Source organism: Necator americanus, chromosome I (genome assembly GCF_031761385.1).
Source record: "Necator americanus strain Aroian chromosome I, whole genome shotgun sequence".
NCBI classification, from domain to species: domain Eukaryota; kingdom Metazoa; phylum Nematoda; class Chromadorea; order Rhabditida; family Ancylostomatidae; genus Necator; species Necator americanus.
Window position 1 is genome coordinate 29379928 of NC_087371.1, and position 18457 is coordinate 29398384.

Here is an 18457-nt window from a genome sequence, read left to right on the forward strand (position 1 = left end):
GGGTCCGCCAATGCGCTTTCACATCATTTCAGCACCGTTTGCAGCTTTAAACATGTCTGTTCTATACAATAAATTGTGGTGGCTAACCCGAAATATTAAAGTCGAGTTTCTATCTTCCTACACAATTTTGGTGCCAATGTATCAACCACAGGTATTAGAGGTTTTTGTATTGATTGGGGTGGTTTCGAACAATCAAAACGATCGTGCATACACAGCGGAACATCCTATCGTCTGCGATATACCCGACCTATAGAAAAAACCAAAATAAAATTAGAATTAGCAAAGAATGCTTGCTGACGTGGAACAACCTTCAATTTCACCAGTATAATAGCCGGTAGTGAAATTCACTATATCAAAATACTCTTTCGTTGTGAAAACATGAGGAAATGCCCTCAGTAAAGATTTTGAAACGGATGATTTTCACATTTCTCAAGAAGTAATAAGAATGAGTAATGTGCTATGAAAGTTACGCACTGCGTACGGAGAGTGTACGTTTAATTGTATTTTGAAAACCTGTGCACACTGCAGTTCATTGCTTGAGTTTCTTCTCAAAGTCTTAGCTATACTTAGATGATTTGTGAAACTGTCCACATTCTTATACTCTAATACACTAGTCAGTCTCATTGCAGATAGTTTATTTGCACTGCAGATAGGTGGGAGAAATCTCGACACCGTTCCTTCTAGTCCTCTCAAGCGCTGCAAAGTCCATCAGAACAGGTAGGCAACCCAATGTTTGCGCAACGCCTGCAGAAGGGCCCTGGCTTGTACATTTGAGAGCCAGCAATACCTCCTCTGAAGAATAAACTCTTCACGTGCCAAATCTAATTTTTATCGGAAGTTTGACGCACCTTGGAGTAAAGTGGCAAACCACGTTCGTAAATGTAGAGCATCTTGTTATCGAGCAGCCAACTTGCCTCTCAGTGTCCCAAACCATCTTAAGTTACGGCATAAATATTCTCAGTTTTATAATATCTTTCTTCTTCTTTTCTGAGTCAAAATCTTATGATTTACCTTTGCAAAATTTGGTATTCCAAGATTTGTTTGGTAAATATACTGTGGTGTCGTCCCAGCCATGGGCAGACTTCCAGTATTTACTTCATCCCTCCAAGAGTTCACAGCCTGAACAAGAATATAAAAGAGAGGTAGGTTTGTCTATGTAACTAAAGTTGTTCACCGTTCTTGCGACGGTGTCATAGACAGCAGTAGTTCCCTGATAAATGTATCTGGTCTCAGCATAAGCAGTTGTCCCCGAGTCCATGTTCTGGCACCGTACAGCCCAGTTGTTGGCACTGGTTTCTGCGGGGCAACTGTAGGTCTAGAATATGAGGAATGTCTGGTCAACAAAATGTTCAGAAATCTCATTGCTTTACTCACAAGTTTAATCATTTTTAGTGCTTGACGAGCATACACTCCTGAACTCGTGACGAAAAGGCCTCGAGCAACTCGTGATCTATTGGATTTACCGTTAAGTTACAGCAATCGAGGTAAAAACTGCAGCAACCAGTATACCTTATCTGATTGATACGTGTTAGGAATGTATTCCTTACAGCATCGGTTATCACTTGGTTTTGTGGGCACATCGTGTTTTCACCTTGAAAATAAGATTAGAATAAGAGTTTGAGCAGTACTGGCGGTCTTAATTCGGTTGCCAATATCCACAAAGTGGGAAATATGTGAAATAGGAGCAGATATTCGCAAAGCTTTTCCTAATTTCTCCAGCTAAGATCCTTATGAAACATCATATCAATGTTACTATATGATTTCAGTTTACGTTCAAGTCACGGACGAGGATATTCCATAACGTCTCCAGGTAATTTTCTTATCATGTTATATAATATAAGGAAAAGTATTTGATAAAGCATAGCTATTATCTTTGAGGTTAGTTTCTATAGAAGCAGATATAAAACCGAATGGGTTTTTATGGTTCTTTCGCATATCTATTTCCCAGCATGTCTCCCCAACGCTACTAACACCTTTTTTCAAAAGGAGGAAAGTACTAATATTTTCGGGTACAAAAAAATTGAAGAAAAGGAAGGAGAGAGCGTGTAACAATGTCCGTGTAGAAGCTTCGCATACGGCGGAGCTCACCAACAGCGTTTTCATTAATTTCAGCGAGGGACTGAAAAATTCGTACTCACTTGGAGCAATCGTGGTGGTAGTCACACCTGGGCTAGCATCGCTTCCACCAGACGAATCACTGGTTTGTCCAGCTGTAAATATTTCCTACATAAAACCACAAGAAGTACTACTGCTATTGTTACTGACGCCTTGTCGTTATTTTTGTGTTTTGTGTCAGTATTTATGTGGAAGCCACATTCTCGTAGAGCTTATTACTGAAACATTTTACGACTGTAACTTAAAAATATCTATTTTGTCAAATGTAACTTCTTACATTATCCACAGAAAATCGGATGTTAATCAACCCATATTACAAGTTTGTAGCTTGAAAATCAAAGAGGCATTTATGAAGTGCGATAGCGAAAAAACTCACAGATAACGTCGGCGACTGCAAAGATGATCAGCAACTTCTGAATATTTGAAGTGGATCCTGGATCTGTAAGAGAACGAAGAAAAGAACTTACCACAGGATGGAAGTGCATTGTTGAAGTTTGGCGAAATCAAAATACTCCACAGCCTTTTATACCGATAGGTATATATAGGTAGTTCTGCTTGCCTATGTTTCAAATTTCCTATTGAATCTAACATTCTTTCAAAAAGTGATTTGCTGAACATTGATAATTTGTGCTGGCATCATTTTTGTAATGCGACTGTTTTCATTCGACATGTCCCTTCGCAAAAGAAACATATCCTCTAGCTTAATCAATTTAGTATGCTATGCATATTTCCCTTAATTAAAATTACCCCCAGGTTTCAATCCTATTTTTCTAAAATAATGTTTGTTCTCTTCCGGAGAGCTGCGATAATCATTGTAAAGGATAGACATAAATCGACCTCCGCAAATGTAGCTTACCTAGTTTTGTTTGTGGGTGCACAAGGTGATCTTAATTTACAGAATAAGTTTTCTCAAAATGTCTTCATCTTTCCTTTCTTTTAGTTGGCGAAAAAGACTACTCCTACACCTTGAAAGATTGGTATTTAAAGATTTGGTGAATGAATATTTCTTTATGTTCTCTTCTTCCAGAACTAGCTTTTTCCTTTCGCGTCCTGCTTCAGGTTAAGTTTCAAATTCTTATTCAACTAATATGCTCAGTGATGTTCCTTATGCTCACGAACTTATGAGAGTACGAACAAGTGCGGAAAGTAAACGCTCAAAATTACTAAGAGGTGAAAAATGCACAAACTTTTAATAATTGAGCTAGATGAAGGAAACGATCCACCTATCCCGAAAGTTTTAAATCAAACAAAAAATAAAAAATTTTTTTTAAAAATTCCTTTTAAAAAAAAAACAGCTTTCAGTTAAAAAAAAAAAAAAATAAAGGGAGGAGAAAGTGAGAGGAAAAAAATAGAGCCTGATTACTTTTCAATTCGTAAACCAACCCCTTAGCACCATATACTTCCACAGAGATGCGAACAACGGAAATTTTGTTATGTGTTGCTTCCAATAAAATCCGAACAGATGGAGATAAAGAGAGAAAATTTAAATTTCTGAAACAAGACATTAAATGAAACTGTATTCAAGATGTTTAAAAATTACATCGCTTAGCTGACGGTCGTTGTTGACAGGGTTTTAAAATCTTCGTAACTTTCTTGGGTAATTTCTGACATATGGAATTTTGCAGAATGTTCAGCCGGATATATGTAGGGTAGACGTGTGTTTCCGATCGTAACGTAACGTCTGTGGGAGTATTTCATTATCGCATTCACTGTTGCGACTTTTCTTGTCTCGCAGCGATCCTGTGTCGCCCATGTTTGAAGTGGAAGGTGACTTTACATACTTGAGCTGAAACGATCCGGGGCGTGGTATTGCATTGCTTATCCTGGGAGACTCGAGGTCCCACTTGAACTGCCTACCGACACCCAGTGACCCTAGTACCTCATGCCGATGTTATCCGGCAATTCAGTGCTAACGAAACGAGGAGTTGTGACCAGGGATATCACGCCACTCTTAGGTACTTGGGTTAGACTTTGGCAGCGTGCTGGAACATCAGCACTTTCGATAAGCACAGCCACTTCTAGTAACTATGATTTAAAATCGCACACGATGCGCCGGATGACTGACCAAAGTTGGAAACTCTGTCACTGTTTTGCTCATTGACCATAACAAAGAGCGCAAAATATTTTGGAAGAATGAAATATCTTTGGAATGTAGCTTCGTTACCACAACTTTCTCTTCGACGCTTAAAACTTTCCGACAGCAAGTACACGATGCTCGAGAATCTTCGTTGATTACTGCGGGTTTAGCTCTGCTGCACTGTTGTGTTGTTTCGTCGTTGCGTGTTTGAGGATTTGTCATGAAATGAAATCTCGTGTGCCTGATGAGAGTTGACGGTGTTTTAACACAGCTGAAAATAACTCTTTCTGATTCCAGTAATCTGAAATAAATGGGGAAATTATTCGAAAAACCTACTTCTTTTATTGTTCTATACTGAACATTGTATGTTGTTTAGGACAAGAGCAGGTTTTCAGCTTTTTTTGCGTGTGATGATCACATGTACATTTTAGAAATGCCGGTTATTAACGGTTATAGGTCTATTTTTCAATGTTTTCAAAATCTGAATACAATATTTCTCACAAAGTAGTCAGCATGAAATAATTATTGTAAATTATATCTGACTTGCTAATTAGTGAGGATCACTAACAATCGGTTCTTTTACAGCCAACATATTTCTGCGAGGATATTTTAAAGACAGCGCACCGCTTATAAAAAAGAAAGTTACTGAGGGTCAAAAAGGAATGGATGATATGTGCGAAGCGATTATTTGTAAGATTCATTTTCACAACTTTAAACACCATGCTGCCATATGTTCTCGGGCTCTTGCTCAGTGAGCTGGAGCGTAAAAATTACCACAAGAAGGACTGCTTTAAAGTAACTAAAACAATTAGAATTTGTGCTGAATATCATTGGTGATATTACAAATCGCTTATTTCTTGGACAAACGGATGAAGAAGACTTTTTTGTACGGAGCAAGTAGAAGTTTGTCCTGTGAATGAGAAGAATTTCAGTCTTGTGAATTGATTTTTGATTTTCCTGTATTGGTGATCGATGTCAATCCACTGCAGTGATTATCGTAGCATTGTAGGGAATGGTGAAAAGGATAAGGGATAAGGCACATAGTGCCGAACAATCTCTCCAGAAATTGCTTACGCTCTCCAATTCGTTTCAGAATCGGTCGAGTTTATGCCTGCGTATCTTGCCGATGCACCTACTTACGGGCGGTAGCCGATGTATCAGCTTCGTATTTTCATCCTTTGAAAAAAGTCCTGTAGCAAGTGATTGGCCATGGAGGTATCAAGGACTTGGGTGGCTTTAGCACGTCCCGGACTATAGACAGTACAGTCACAGCCAAACCTCTTTCCGACTTCGGTGACTACGATTAAAAATCTATGTGAGAACAAACACCGGAAGTTTTAAATAAGATCTGAGACCAGTTCTACTTATGGACCAATATGTGCTGCATTAACGGTAACATGTGTTTTCTTTAGGTTTTTTCTTTTCTTTCTTTCCACATGAATAAATGGCTTCTGTATGAAAAGTAACAACAATCAGAGATTCGCGTACAGGAAGAAGCAGGCATGCAAAACCAAAGATCAACACTGCAGTTTCCCCAAGAGTGGGCGAATTTTTAAAAGCTCGTAAAGGATTTTATCCTGTCGAAACAAATACAAATGTTGTTAATTAACTGAGTAGAAAACGTAGAAAAAGATCCATTAACCGCTTTGAACATGCTCCGCTTTTCTTTCTATTGTTTCTTGATAAAATCATTCTGTTTTCAGTCCACCCTACGTTGTGTGTCCTCCTACTTAATCTAATTTACTTTAATCAGATAAGTTGTAGTTTTTAATCAATAAGCTGCTAACAAGCAATGAGTCCTACAAACCGCGATTTAATCCTTTTCCCCTCCTCTGATTTTCTCCTACAGACCAGCTCCAGGCGGGGCAAGACAGGTCTGAAGCAAAGGAGCTTGTGACATCGGTGGATTGAACACGGAGCCAACTGCCAGGGTCTAGAGTCACTCGTGCTGGGTTAACCACCACATGACGGCCTTGACGTTCCGAATCCTGCGGGTTCCCTGGCGCCAAGGGTCCCGTCCTCCTGCCCCAATTCCCCTTACAAGGGCATCGGTGTTGTCCCCAACAACATATAACAATACATATTATACACGACACGGCAGATGATAGCGATATCGATCGGGCCAAGTCATAATGGGTATGAGAGTGGTTGTTTTCTATAAGTGGTAGATTGTAAACGGTTTGGACCTCGTAACGGCCAGCAGTGGTAATGTAGCTGGAAGTGGTAGGGGGCGTGTGCTCGACCACCAGAATATGGCGATACCAGAACACGACATAAAACCCACACCAGAGAAGGATAGAAAGGGATTGGATACCTCGTAGTGGGTGTCAGCCCTTATACACTGCGAGTGGTACGGGAAAACCATAGCAATGATTAGCCAACGGGAATCTTTCCCGCGCCACTTGGGATGTCGTCCCGGCCACAACACGCTCAGTCACGTCTAGAAAAGTGACCATTCATGAGACATCCAGAACGGTTAAAATTGTGAGTAAAATAACAAAATTTCAGAACATTTTGTAATATCTTACACTACTCATTATTCCTCATTTGTGAAACTGGTAAGTGTGCTGCAGAGAATGGTGCTCACAGTTGACCCGTACAAAGCCGAAACACGGAATTGTTGATAGCCGCTTGTGCTGAAACCTGCTACATCCTCTCAGGAGCAAAATTCAACAGAAAAACGTAAATGAAATTAATTTAGGAAACTAGTCATAGCAATGTTTCGTGACTGGTCCTTCTAAGAAATATAATTTAAGGAGAGATGTTACCAATTCTGGTGTCTTATTTAGTGCATTTAAATGATTTGATACATTCATACCTGTGTTGGCTGCTCAATAGTCAGACACATTAAATCACTTTGTCTTTAAACATTCTCCAGTTGATGTAAAATATTGGCCGTAAAGTTGAAAAACGGCATCAACTAGAACGGCAGCGAACTTTTATGGACTCCATAACGCGTGAACAGAGTTGAGGAAGTGATGATGAAAAGTCTCTCACGTCTCTACAGTTTTAGTAAACCTTTTAATCTTTTTTGATCATTCAATAATGGTGGCATCATACACTATGCCAGTCGTTCATTTATTGTTTCACATTATCATAACTGTTTTTTTTTCTATGATTTCCAGAAGGACTGAAAGAGCTAACTACTTTAGAGCAGGATAATCATTAGGCATGAACTCATGTTCACTGTAGCAGTTCAGGGACCAAAATGAATTATCTGGATCCTTTTCGGAAAATAAATGTAATATCGATCGAATAGTTATAAATCGAGCTGATTTTTATTTCACAATATAGCGAATTGATGTTAGCAGAGATAAGCGAGATCGTGTGATTTGTGTACATACACGGGAGTGGCAAAATTGTGCTGATAGTTGGGGATCTCTATCTCGTGCTAAACAAAGCAGCAAGTTTCTTCTGATAGTGGAGATACTCACATCCACAATCTTCTTTTCAACATTTACCCATTGTGTTGAAAACCGCCTTGCTGGCGTTCTGGTTTTTTCATACTCTTTTCAAACTTAAAGCTTGCTTCCATTTACGGATTATTACAACGTCAACACTTCTGCAAATCCACAATTGTGATGAATCCAATTGTGATGTTGTATCGAAATCTAAGGTTTGCAACGGAATTGCTTTGCGAATTTCGCTGCTTTCAATCGAGATCAAAGTAACGTTGTTTCAACTATTCACGGTTCGAAACTGGTTACCAAAATCCTCCCTCAGTGTAAAAGCTTAGAATGAAGGTGTATGTTTAGAGAAGTCCTGTCTTGAGAAGGATAAACAGATCACAACTAGATTTAGTGTTTTTTGCTTTAAAAAGAGGTGAAAAACAGGCAAACATTTGAAAACTAGACCAGAAGTGAAAATATGAATCGTCCTTATTCAAAAGTGTTTAACTGAAATAAAATGAATATATATGTATGTGGATATAAATTATTATGTACGGGCTTGTGATGTAACTTCAGCGTGAACATTATGGATCCTACTGCGATGCACAGCGGAGGTTCGTCCTCCGGCAGGGTCTCCCAAGCTGAGAAGGAGTTCGACACATCCGATATTCCGACTTCTAGGAATCGGATGCCTAGCTAAGAGTAAACCACTGCTAAGATTCACCACCGTCTTGGCAAAATGTCGCAAGGTGGCTCCCTGTTCCATAAAGGTTGGGCGACGACCTGTGGTGAAAGCTAAGCCCGCCGTTGCATGGCTGCTTAGTTTGGGGAAAAGTCTTTTTGCCACTTCAGCATATACACTGCCTCAGTACCCTGCACACTGGGCCTTGCCGTCTCAGACGTCGGACGGTATGGCGACCGGTGAGAGGCGATCAAATCTCAGGTTGACTTAGGACGTCTTTGATTCCGAACCAAGGCGACACGACTCGCCATGGAGACTGTCTCAGACTGTGTACTTACAACGCGAGAACAGTGTCCACAGACACTGACCTGGCTGGCCCTCTCGAAGCTGCAGAGCGTGTCAAATTTCATGTGATTGCTCTGGAAAAGACCAAGTGCTGAAGTAGCGACGTTTTTGGACGGTACACTCGTCATTCGTTGAGATAAAGTTTCGTCGCCATATGTAGGTAGTGTTGGTTTCTGTCGCCCATCTTGCTGATTCTCACACGATCCTGTCATCTCGTCTGGCCATTCTTCCCGAATCCGAATTGGACGCGTTTTAAGAGGAGCTGGAGGAAGTGATCCGCAACGAGAAGTCCTTCTACCAATTTGTCGAATATTTTAGCGCAAAACTAGGAAAGGCTACAGAGGAGGAGTACAGGATCAGAAGATTTGGACTAGGGGACCGGAATGAAAACGGCAATCGTTTCGCCGGGCTGCTGTCCGCCGCTCGCCTCATTTATGAGAATTCTCTTCCCATTAAGGAAGATCATAGCCGGTGGAAATGGGAATCGCCCAAAGGTGCGACTCGTACGGAGATGGTCACATACTCACTAACCGGTTGTGGTGTCCACTTGACGTCTCGGTAGTACCAACCTTTTGTAGTGGTTCTGATCATTCTCTCCTTCGTGCGAAAATACGACTTAGCCACACGATGGAAAAGAACATCTGCTATCGGAAACGAAGGAGAAAAGAAATCGTCAACGACGATTGCGTACTCGAGGATTCCTTGTCCGAAGGTGTCTAGCACAGGACCCATACGTGGACTACGAGATGCTGCTCATAGGATTAGGAGTCTGTGCTAATCGTGCCTCGAAACTGCGCACGACAAACTCGTATCGAACTTCGAAGACCACCAAGGATTTTGTTTGAAAGAAGGACTTTTAGGTTTGATTCGAATGCATCGCACATTGTGCGGTTAGTAGCAAACACTAGCTGCAGAAAAACGTTACAGGGGGATCTTCCAAAATGCAGGCAGAAAGAGATTCTGAAAGCAGCACAAAGAAGAACAAGTCTAAAGAAGTGCCGCAGGGATCTTCGCTAATATAATATTCCGCTAGCAGATTTGCTGAGCAATTTCTTTCTCGTTCATCAGCTCCTGTGTCAATCCCGATCATCCCCACTGGTGAAGCTCCACCACGGATTCTTCCTCCGGAGGTACGAGTCGCTATCAGGAGCATGAAACTTGACACAGTCCCCGGACCTGATTTTATATCAGCAGACGTTCTTAAGGCTGGTGACCATCCAATTAATGTAATTTTAGCAGCGCACATGACGTCCTACCTTCAGAAAGAAAGGGTCCCAGAGCTGCTTGGACCACATCCAGAGGTATCGAGAGTCATAGAAATTTGCTTTCTCCTTGTTGTAATCTTCATCTACTATGTGGAAGCCTTCGACTGCATAGAAACGAATGCAATACCGTCAGCGCTGGTCTATCAAGGTGTGGACACGTCGTATGTGAGGACATTAGCTAATTGCTACGATAGATGTACCACGAAGATACAGCTTTTCCACTACCCTCTACCCAAACCCTTTGGAAAGAGGATACGACAAATCGATACTATATCACCAAAGTTGTTCATGGCTGTATTGCAATGGATAATGAGAACACTTTTTTTGGGAAGCAAGGGGCATACGTCTTGATGGAAGATTTCTCTCAAACCTTCGTTTTGCGGACGACATCGTTCCCTTGCCAATGAAGCAGAAACGATGCTCAACGAATTGAACGAAGAAAGGAAGAGAATAGGACTCCGAATAAACAGGAAGAAGACACAGTTCATGAAGAATGCCTACAGCGAGGACGGAGGAGTACAACTTGAAGGCTCCCAAATTCTGGAAACTTCGTCATACCTATACCTCGGACGTTCTATAAACATGGAAAACGACATGAAGGAAGAGCTGCATAGAAGAATGAGAGTAGCATTCACACACGTCACGGAAGCTACGGACCAACTGACGGACCAAGATCTCCGTGCCCATCTGTTTGACTCGACAGTTCTTCCAGCGCTCTGTTACGTAGCGTGGACGTGGGCAGACACCACTGCCATGTTTAGGAAGCTAGTTACTACCCACAGAGCTCTTGAGAGATGTCTTCTGAAGTTTAACCGGCGCACACAACACCTAGCCGGTCTTCGCAGCTCCGACTCAAGAAGAGTATCTCGACTTGTGTCTCGTCGAGAGGGAGTGACGTGTCCGCTTAACGGATGGGATAGGTACAAGGTACATAACAACTGATAACCGGCGTAGAGTTGATCGGAGGTGGTCTTTAGAAGATGATAATAGGAGCGGTAGAGAATGCATGATCAGGGTGGTCGCAATGACAGATCGTTTCGTGATCTCTTTTCTTATTTTCAGAAGCCCTAGAGTTAACAAATGGTTCGATTGATGAGAACGTGCTTTGTGTCCAACATCACCAAGCACATTTTGAGCAACATAAAATCTGTTGATGATTTGTTTATGCTTCTCAAGACAGGACTTATCCAAACAAACATTTTCATTCTAAACCTTTACATTAAAGGAAGATTTTGGTGATCAATACCGAACTGTGATTAGTTGGAAAAACCTTACTGTGGTCTCGAATAAAAGCAGGAAAATTCGAACAGCAATTCCGTTGCAAACCGGGGATTTCGACACATTGTGGATGCAACACAATTGCGGATTTGCGAAACTGATGACGTTGTAATAATCCCATGACCCATGACACATGTTTATGACAACAGCACCATAACACAGTGTAAATAACGAAAATGAATGAGGGAACAATCAAATGGTACTTTCCGAAGTAGAGTTTTATTTCAGAAATGTGGATTAGATTATTTAAATTCATTTTCAATTTTTTTTCATTGTTGAATCAACACAATTCCGAATTTGCAAAACGAATGACGTTATAATAATCCCACCCATGACACATATTTATGACAAGAACACAAAGCAATACAACGTGAATAGCGAAAATGAATTATTGAAAATATAAATTGAGATACTTTTTGAATATAGAGCGAGGATTGTGGATTTGACAGCCACGAAATTGCACGCACTTACAGATCCAAAGATGTTTGTTCCATCACTTACTGGCAATATATGAAGCACTCCTTCTGCCTCGATCGTCGATAATTATTTCTAATCAATTCTTCGATTTCTCTCTTGACTTTCCTTGATAGACCAATACTTAGAGAAATTGCATGCAAACTATTTCTTTATGCTTTCCGAACCAATGAACGAATGAACGAATCAATCACCTTCAGAATTTCGGATTCGCGTTACCGTTACATGCTCATATTTCGTTCAATTTGCCATTCTTCATAAAGTATCAACGAAAGCAGTTTTTTAGAGCTTTTAGATAAGAAATGTCCAGTTACTGTCTAGATGAGAACGAGTTGAGTTGTTTCGATATGTTTTTCTGCTCAACAACAATGTTGAGCACTTTGGTTTTTTCTGCATTAACGTACGCTACGCTACAGAAACGTGGGCGTTTCAGGAGGGAACGCTCAATTAAAAGGGTGATGCTAGGAGTATCTCGCTTTGCGCAAACAAAACAAGAGAGAGACCTTATAAAATTAGGTTGGCTGGACACGTGATCCGTTTCAACAACAATGTTTAGGAGCAGAGTTGTGGGCAAATGAATACCGATATCGAGCATAGGGAATTTCGCCGAAGCGATGGTCGACCTCATCTCGAAGTCCTCAAAAGAGAGATATGAGGATTTTCGAGTACCTCCGAGAAGAGATTGCCACTGAGCCGCCTTTATGAGGGAATTGGAAGTATCACTGGTTCAAATGCAGATCACATTACGAGCACAGGTGATATCATGCCATATAATAGCGGGCTTATTTTGTCACTATGTGCATTTATGTATGTGTGTAAAGAAATTCCAGAACGAAATGAGGCGGATTCGACCTGATAGGTATGCCGTGCTTAAGGGCGATAAAAAAAAACTAAGACGGGCCAGACAGACGGTGGTCGTATGACTTCGGATTCCTGTGCCAGTGCCAGAACGCTGTAAAACTGGGTAGAACGGGTCCTACGGTGTCGGACTGAGGAGAGGCACGTCCCACGGTTTTGGATGGGTGTTGGAGCAGAAGACCTTAGAATGAAGGATCCCACGGGGAGACAAAGAGATACATCAAACTGTTATCTGCTGTTAGCTGTTGCCTCTGAAGCAACGCAATTTTCAATCGCAGCAGACGACTACGAGCATGTCATTGCAGCGCAGCTAATGTTGAACCATTGTTGTAGTTTTCCTCTTAAAGCGTCGGCGCGAGAAGCCGTAGCAGCAGATTCACCCCTTCGATGCCACAGAACTACGAAGGTCTAGTCAGTTCCCAGTTCGAGTTGGACGATTGGTTTGCTGCAAAAGCACAATAGAATGCTGCATGAAATACTATTATATACTAATAATACTATTATCAAATCGCATTGATTTCATTGTAGAAGGCGTCCTTACTGTTGTCCTCAGCTGTTTATGTAGATGCGTGAGCACTTGCGATCCACTGTTTACATCCTCTGCGATCTCGCAGTCGTACGAAGCCCATCTAGACGGCGTTGAGCCAAACTCTTCCACCATGCCGTTGCAATCGTTCCTCGCAACTACTGCGTAGCCACTTACTTTCTTCTCATCAGCATCACAGCAGTACATGGTGTAATTTTCGATGCTATTGATGGGTGTATCTCGCATGCGTGTTTTCTGCAGTGGAGCAAACGCCACAGAGAGATATTGCAGAACCTTGGACAGGGCGGTTTGTTGGAGTTTACTCGACAGTGTTCGGCAGTTTAGCGTGACCAAACGAATGGTTGTTGCCAATGATTCCATGTTCCCTCCAGGAAGTTGATCTTTCAGTTCGTGGGGTTTGGCGATGTGCTGGACGACAACATTTTTTGCAATGTATGCAGTGCAGGTTATATAGCTCGTACGTTCCAAAGTCGTAGTCCAGCTCGGACGTGAGTCTTGGTCTTGGTTCCCTGCGGCTCGTGCTGCTCCACACTGGCGTACTAGCTCAAGAGTTTCAAGAGACAGGCTTCTCTTGGTGGTTTTAAAACTCTCAGCCTTCTTCGTGCAGTCGTGAAGGTTCGGTCGGTTCAACGAGCCGGTCACATTCCTCGTCGATGTTGTTCACTGCGCAATGTTCCCAAAAGCCGGCTAGCGTGGCGAAGAGATCCCAGTTAATGATAGTTCTGGGATTTCGCTCTCTGAACTTAGCGGCTTTCTCTTCTCTCCTTGTGAAGGAAAATCTTCCTTGGAGGAGGCGATGGTCCGATTCCGCATAGAACTTTGGAACAACAGTGACGTCCGTCAGGCAGAAGCTTTTATTGACGATGATGTGGTCTATTTCATTACCGTACCCTCCCACGTCCAGCGTAGAGAGGAGGGCTTCTGGAACTGTGAGTTCCCATGGATTATCTTAGTCGTTATGATAAACTCGGAGACCCTCTCCCCTGTTCATTCCATTGTAAGCTGTGGTCCCGTGTGAAGCTCCTTAGGCATTCTTCTTGGGCCAACTTCGGCGTTGAAATCGTCAATTATGTGATCCAATGACCTTGTAGAAGGCAGAACTTCTCCAGGTACATATAGAAAGCTTCGACATCTTCTTCTTCGTAGCTTGATGTTGGAGCGTAAGCAACGAAGATAGTCAAAGCTGATGTTGGACCACATCTTCTCGTCCGCAGACGTCCGATTCGGGTCGTAAGTAGTTCGAAAGAGTCGATGTTCTTTGCCATGCTCCTGTTGACGAGGTCGCCAACCCTTCCAAAATCTCCACTGTCGCATGCTCCTAAGAACAGTTCTTCTCCAGTTTCATATACAGCGTTGAGAAGGTGACGTCGTCTCGTCTCGGGCACTCCGATGACGTCGGAATTAATCTTCTTGGCTTGCATCGTCAGATCTTCGACGGCCGCTTTCGATGCAAGCATACGTGCGTTATAAGTACAGATCGTCATCCTAGTCCTTTTCCGTTTCGGTAACCTATATGACTTATGCAACCCGTCCTTCCTGGCGCTACCGTAATAGGCTTTCCACCAGAATCAGAAGACTCTTTTGTATTTCTGTGACGTGCTAGTCCCATGAGTTTCTGGGAGAAATTGCGTTCTCCCGGAGTGGACATGCGGAGCTTATTTGTTGGAGACGACTCAAAACCGCCTCCCTTGCACCTCCCAGTCACTTGATTGCAGGCTTTTAAGCGCACCGACGTGCGGGAAGCAAGGATGTCATGAATCAGTCCTGGCTTAGCAGAAACGGGGAGTCCATCCCCTAAATCGACCCGCGTCTCTGTGTAAGCACAAGGTCGCTTTTGGTCTCCGATTAGCCCCCTGTCCGCCTAGCCTTTAGCCTCGCGACTAACCAGCTGTGATCCCTCTAGTGAGGGAGATCCGTGGAACAAAATTAGGAATTGAAAAATAGTATAAACTTAACTTATAAATAAGAGCAGAGATTTGTTCATGGATAATTACTTCCAATAAATGTGGCAAGGGAATTATCTTGCGCAGATCATTGCGATAAAGAATAAAGCCTCGGTTGATAATCGCTCAGCTTGAGATGCCGAGGATGCGGCAGAGAGGGAGGACTAGTTAATGGATCAATTTAGTATTTTTATCCTTCCAAACACCTACGGCACCGATTTATCCACACTGAAGGGAAGAAGAGCCCGGTTAGATCTAGGGCAGTTTCGAAGCATCAATAAATCGTGCGGTCAGAACCTCTTACCTAACCTCTTACCGGCTTCGCTACTTGTGCACAATTTTACATTTTATTTATTCTTCACCACTTCATAACACACATCTTTCCTCCTGTTCGGAAAATATTAGGCGCTTCACAGATTCTTTCTATGTAAAAACACTATTAGAAACAAGGAACGGGGACAAGTTAGGGATTTTTTCTCAACTCGACCCATTAGTTCAGAGAAAATTGATGCTCCACTAAAGTTTCTGTCGGAACAATAAACGATATTTCATTCACTGGATGAGACTATTAAAGAGAACGCGTTAGGGGCGTAGCCACCTCCACTCCCGTTTCCTCCACTCCTGTGGCTATCATTGGTCAACGACGTCGTAGATGCCAAAGCTATGATTATGCCGTCCTTGTTTAATGTCTACTGAGAGTTTACGATGTTTTCTACCTTTTATATCGTCATAGAAGGTCACTTAAAAACATCTAGTGTTACAGTTGGATCAAAACGACATGAAGCTTGGTGCAGTTGTGTAAGTGTCTGCGGTCTAAACAGTGCAATGATGCTGGCTAGTTGAATCGATGTGGGACCTTCGCGAATTGCAGCGATGAGTGGTTGCAGCAAGGGTCCCTCCCATCTGCTAGCCACTACGCTCTGTCGCTCCGCTTCAAGCGCAGCTGCTTACGCAACTGCACCGAGTTTCATGCCTTTTTTGAAAGTTTAAAAGTTGAAGACGAGTAATTGAAACGTTTCTAAGATATTCCAACCATCGGGCCACAAAATTCTGACGCAATGTGCAAGTTCTATACGTGTCATCATCAACATATTCCTCTTGTAAGAAAGGAGACCCTTGTCGGTTCAAAAATGCAACCCGAATGTCAGAATGCTGCCACGTTTTTGGCGATCGATGCTCTGGTTTTCTGTGGAACGCCGCTGTTTGTCGAGCACACCATTTTCGAGAACCTACGACCCAAGGTGCATTCGTACTGACGGTTTTAATTCTTTTTTAAGAGTAAGTTTTTTCACAGTGGATTCGAATGGATGAGTTGCATTATTTGAACTCTAGTTTCACTTCAATTGTAGAGGGATAGGTTGACGAAGAACGCCGATGATACATTGACGACTACAGGAATGCTCCCAGAAAAGACAAAATCTCGGGATATCCAAGATGGGAACACGGTCCATATAATGGCAATAAATGGAATGACGAAACAATATTCCTTTACACAAGATGTGAGTCCATAGAAAAATCCCTTATTACCATTCTATTTCTTTCCGAATGGAATGCTTTTTTCGTAAATGGAAATGTCTTTCAGGAATGGATCAAGCTAAAGCATGCATGACTATGCAAAAATAGGACGTTCCACTGTTGCTTCTTTGCGGAACTTCTCACTTCTTATGGCGATAGACACTGCTGCGAGAATATGAGGCAACTCATCATAAGTTCCTCAAAACTGCAGGTCCAGATATTCTACATGAACGGTGCTTTCACGTTTCCGATACATCTCCGAAATTTGCTATTGTGCGTATTTATCAGTAACGTCTATGAAATCATTAGTGTTCTCCATTTATGAAGTCAACTTCACTTTTTTTATTCATCACTGATCATAAAAATAAGGCTTTATGAAAAATAAGAGTTGCTGAGGAAATTCGACAGTATGGTAGATCTATAGATGGCATGTTCGATGTGTTTGTGTGATGAAGTAAGATAAATAATTTGTCCAGTACCTTAGACGAGTTCTACATATAGCGGCACTGGTTTTTATTAGAGTAGCTACGAAATTTCTAGTTGGAGTATCTACTAGCCTGACGTTTCGACTTTTCTCCTTCTTCAGAGATTGGTTGAATAGAGATTGGTTGGAACAATCTCATGTTTATTCCGTCACGTGTGATACTAATCTGGATCAGTGTTTCGATAACCGTACACTGTGGTGACGAAAAAGTCGAAACGTCAGACTAATAAATTTTCCGTCCAAAAACTTCTTAGGCACTCATAGAAGACATAAACAGAGCTATTCAGATTTTAAGAAACGAATTCGTTCGAGCAATCATAAAAGCAGACGGAAAGTTCGACTTTCAAATAACCTCTGCATGGTAAGGTGCCCGAATGCTTAAGCTGTACACGAGGTTCTCAAATAATTTTTTTTGGTAACATTTCGGCAAGATCGCTTCTTCAGAGCTTGAAATGGGCAATTCAATTCACAATTTTACATTTTACGGATTCATACTTTTGAACATAGGAGTATTTTTATGTTCCGATTTCATGTGCGAACACCCACATATAGATGTTGAACGCTAGTCGTGCTTCAACAGCCTTGAGGGGGGAAGAAAAGTAGAAGAAATATAGCAATGATGAAATATAATAAAAATATAATCTAAAGTAGAAGTAGTAGAAATATCTGGATTTCCGATCATAATTTAATTACAACGAATCGATAAACTACTTCGAGAAAGAAAAAATTTGGGGATCAACCGGTAGATCAACAAGATTTTCGGTGTGGAAAAGGAGGTTGGAGAATGATACGTAAGATTTGTGCGATCAAGTACACAGAGGTTAACTTTCTAAGGTGAGTGAAAACTTTGATTGTTGATATATCTAGAGCATTGTTATCTATTTGCTGAATTTTGGCAATGATGCAGTCATCACCAAAAAATTGAAACCCTTAAGACCCTTACGAAAGAGAATTACCAACGCCCTATGTTTAACGTTTCAACCGGATTTGAAATGCTAGTATACCGAAATAAGTAATTTGGAGGATCTGGCAGGCCAGTAAAATGCACGATCAATAACATATTTTTGGAAGAACTCGGTTAAACAGCACTCAAAAAGTTCATTTAATCATTTATACAAGTGAAATCGTATAAGTAAAATACAAGTAAAAAATTACTTGAGTTATTTCGAATTTCGAAAAATTGACACTGATTTCGCACTACAAACCTACTATTTCTCCAGTTTTAAAATAAAGCATCAAATCCATAGTCATTTCTACTAGCAGTAGCATATTAAAGATAAGTGCCCATTCAGCTGCGAAAGCCGAAGGAATACATGATAATCTGAATTTCACATGCATTACAAATTGCTGGACTTGTTGTTCAACGTTCAACGTACTAAGAACTTTGATACAAGGAATTTTGAACCGGTCGGATAGTGTCATAAAGACAATGTGTGTTATAAATGTTTCGTTTTTAATCGCGTGACCTCAATTACGACAGCAGTT

At 41.5% G+C, this 18457-nt stretch overlaps 7 protein-coding genes across 10 annotated transcripts; 4 read left to right on the forward strand and 3 right to left on the reverse strand.

Moving 5' to 3' along the window:
• Nucleotides 1-689: 689 nt before the first annotated feature.
• On the reverse strand, nucleotides 690-9340 carry RB195_007240 (uncharacterized protein; the record flags this gene model as incomplete). Of its 3 annotated transcripts, XM_064180770.1 has the most annotated exons (10): nucleotides 690-792; nucleotides 849-934; nucleotides 1012-1119; nucleotides 1175-1315; nucleotides 1375-1450; nucleotides 1510-1591; nucleotides 2139-2210; nucleotides 2492-2554; nucleotides 6044-6125; nucleotides 9140-9340. In XM_064180770.1, the coding sequence occupies 10 exons, from the start codon at nucleotides 9338-9340 to the stop codon at nucleotides 690-692; spliced, it is 1014 nt and encodes a 337-aa protein (XP_064037611.1). The 3 variants fall into 3 exon arrangements, with proteins under 3 accessions (XP_064037611.1, XP_064037612.1, XP_064037614.1); XM_064180768.1 differs by lacking the exons at nucleotides 6044-6125; nucleotides 9140-9340 and adding an exon at nucleotides 2583-2600 and having other exon boundaries at nucleotides 2492-2528; XM_064180769.1 differs by lacking the exons at nucleotides 690-792; nucleotides 849-934; nucleotides 1012-1119; ... (4 more) ...; nucleotides 2492-2554; nucleotides 6044-6125 and having other exon boundaries at nucleotides 9071-9340.
• RB195_007241 (uncharacterized protein) lies at nucleotides 8168-8703 on the forward strand (the record flags this gene model as incomplete). The annotated part of the gene is made up of 3 exons (XM_064180771.1): nucleotides 8168-8195; nucleotides 8263-8502; nucleotides 8558-8703. The coding sequence occupies 3 exons, from the start codon at nucleotides 8168-8170 to the stop codon at nucleotides 8701-8703; spliced, it is 414 nt and encodes a 137-aa protein (XP_064037613.1).
• Nucleotides 9341-9759: 419 nt separating the features above from the next.
• Nucleotides 9760-10224, forward strand: RB195_007242 (uncharacterized protein; the record flags this gene model as incomplete). The annotated part of the gene is made up of 1 exon (XM_064180772.1): nucleotides 9760-10224. The coding sequence occupies one exon, from the start codon at nucleotides 9760-9762 to the stop codon at nucleotides 10222-10224; it is 465 nt and encodes a 154-aa protein (XP_064037615.1).
• Nucleotides 10225-10290: 66 nt separating this feature from the next.
• Nucleotides 10291-10815, forward strand: RB195_007243 (uncharacterized protein; the record flags this gene model as incomplete). Its single annotated transcript, XM_064180773.1, has 1 exon — nucleotides 10291-10815. One exon carries the CDS (start codon nucleotides 10291-10293, stop codon nucleotides 10813-10815), a length of 525 nt encoding a protein of 174 aa, XP_064037616.1.
• Nucleotides 10816-12964: 2149 nt separating this feature from the next.
• On the reverse strand, nucleotides 12965-13390 carry RB195_007244 (uncharacterized protein; the record flags this gene model as incomplete). Its single annotated transcript, XM_064180774.1, has 1 exon — nucleotides 12965-13390. The coding sequence occupies one exon, from the start codon at nucleotides 13388-13390 to the stop codon at nucleotides 12965-12967; it is 426 nt and encodes a 141-aa protein (XP_064037617.1).
• Nucleotides 13391-13619: 229 nt separating this feature from the next.
• On the reverse strand, nucleotides 13620-14514 carry RB195_007245 (uncharacterized protein; the record flags this gene model as incomplete). Of its 2 annotated transcripts, XM_064180776.1 has the most annotated exons (2): nucleotides 13620-13951; nucleotides 14115-14514. In XM_064180776.1, 2 exons carry the CDS (start codon nucleotides 14512-14514, stop codon nucleotides 13620-13622), a joined length of 732 nt encoding a protein of 243 aa, XP_064037618.1. The 2 variants fall into 2 exon arrangements, with proteins under 2 accessions (XP_064037618.1, XP_064037619.1); XM_064180775.1 differs by lacking the exon at nucleotides 13620-13951 and having other exon boundaries at nucleotides 14098-14487.
• A 1164-nt stretch (nucleotides 14515-15678) lies between these two features.
• RB195_007246 (uncharacterized protein) lies at nucleotides 15679-16582 on the forward strand (the record flags this gene model as incomplete). The annotated part of the gene is made up of 4 exons (XM_013440069.2): nucleotides 15679-15709; nucleotides 15997-16214; nucleotides 16323-16472; nucleotides 16556-16582. 4 exons carry the CDS (start codon nucleotides 15679-15681, stop codon nucleotides 16580-16582), a joined length of 426 nt encoding a protein of 141 aa, XP_013295523.2.
• Between the last annotated feature and the right edge of the window lie 1875 nt (nucleotides 16583-18457).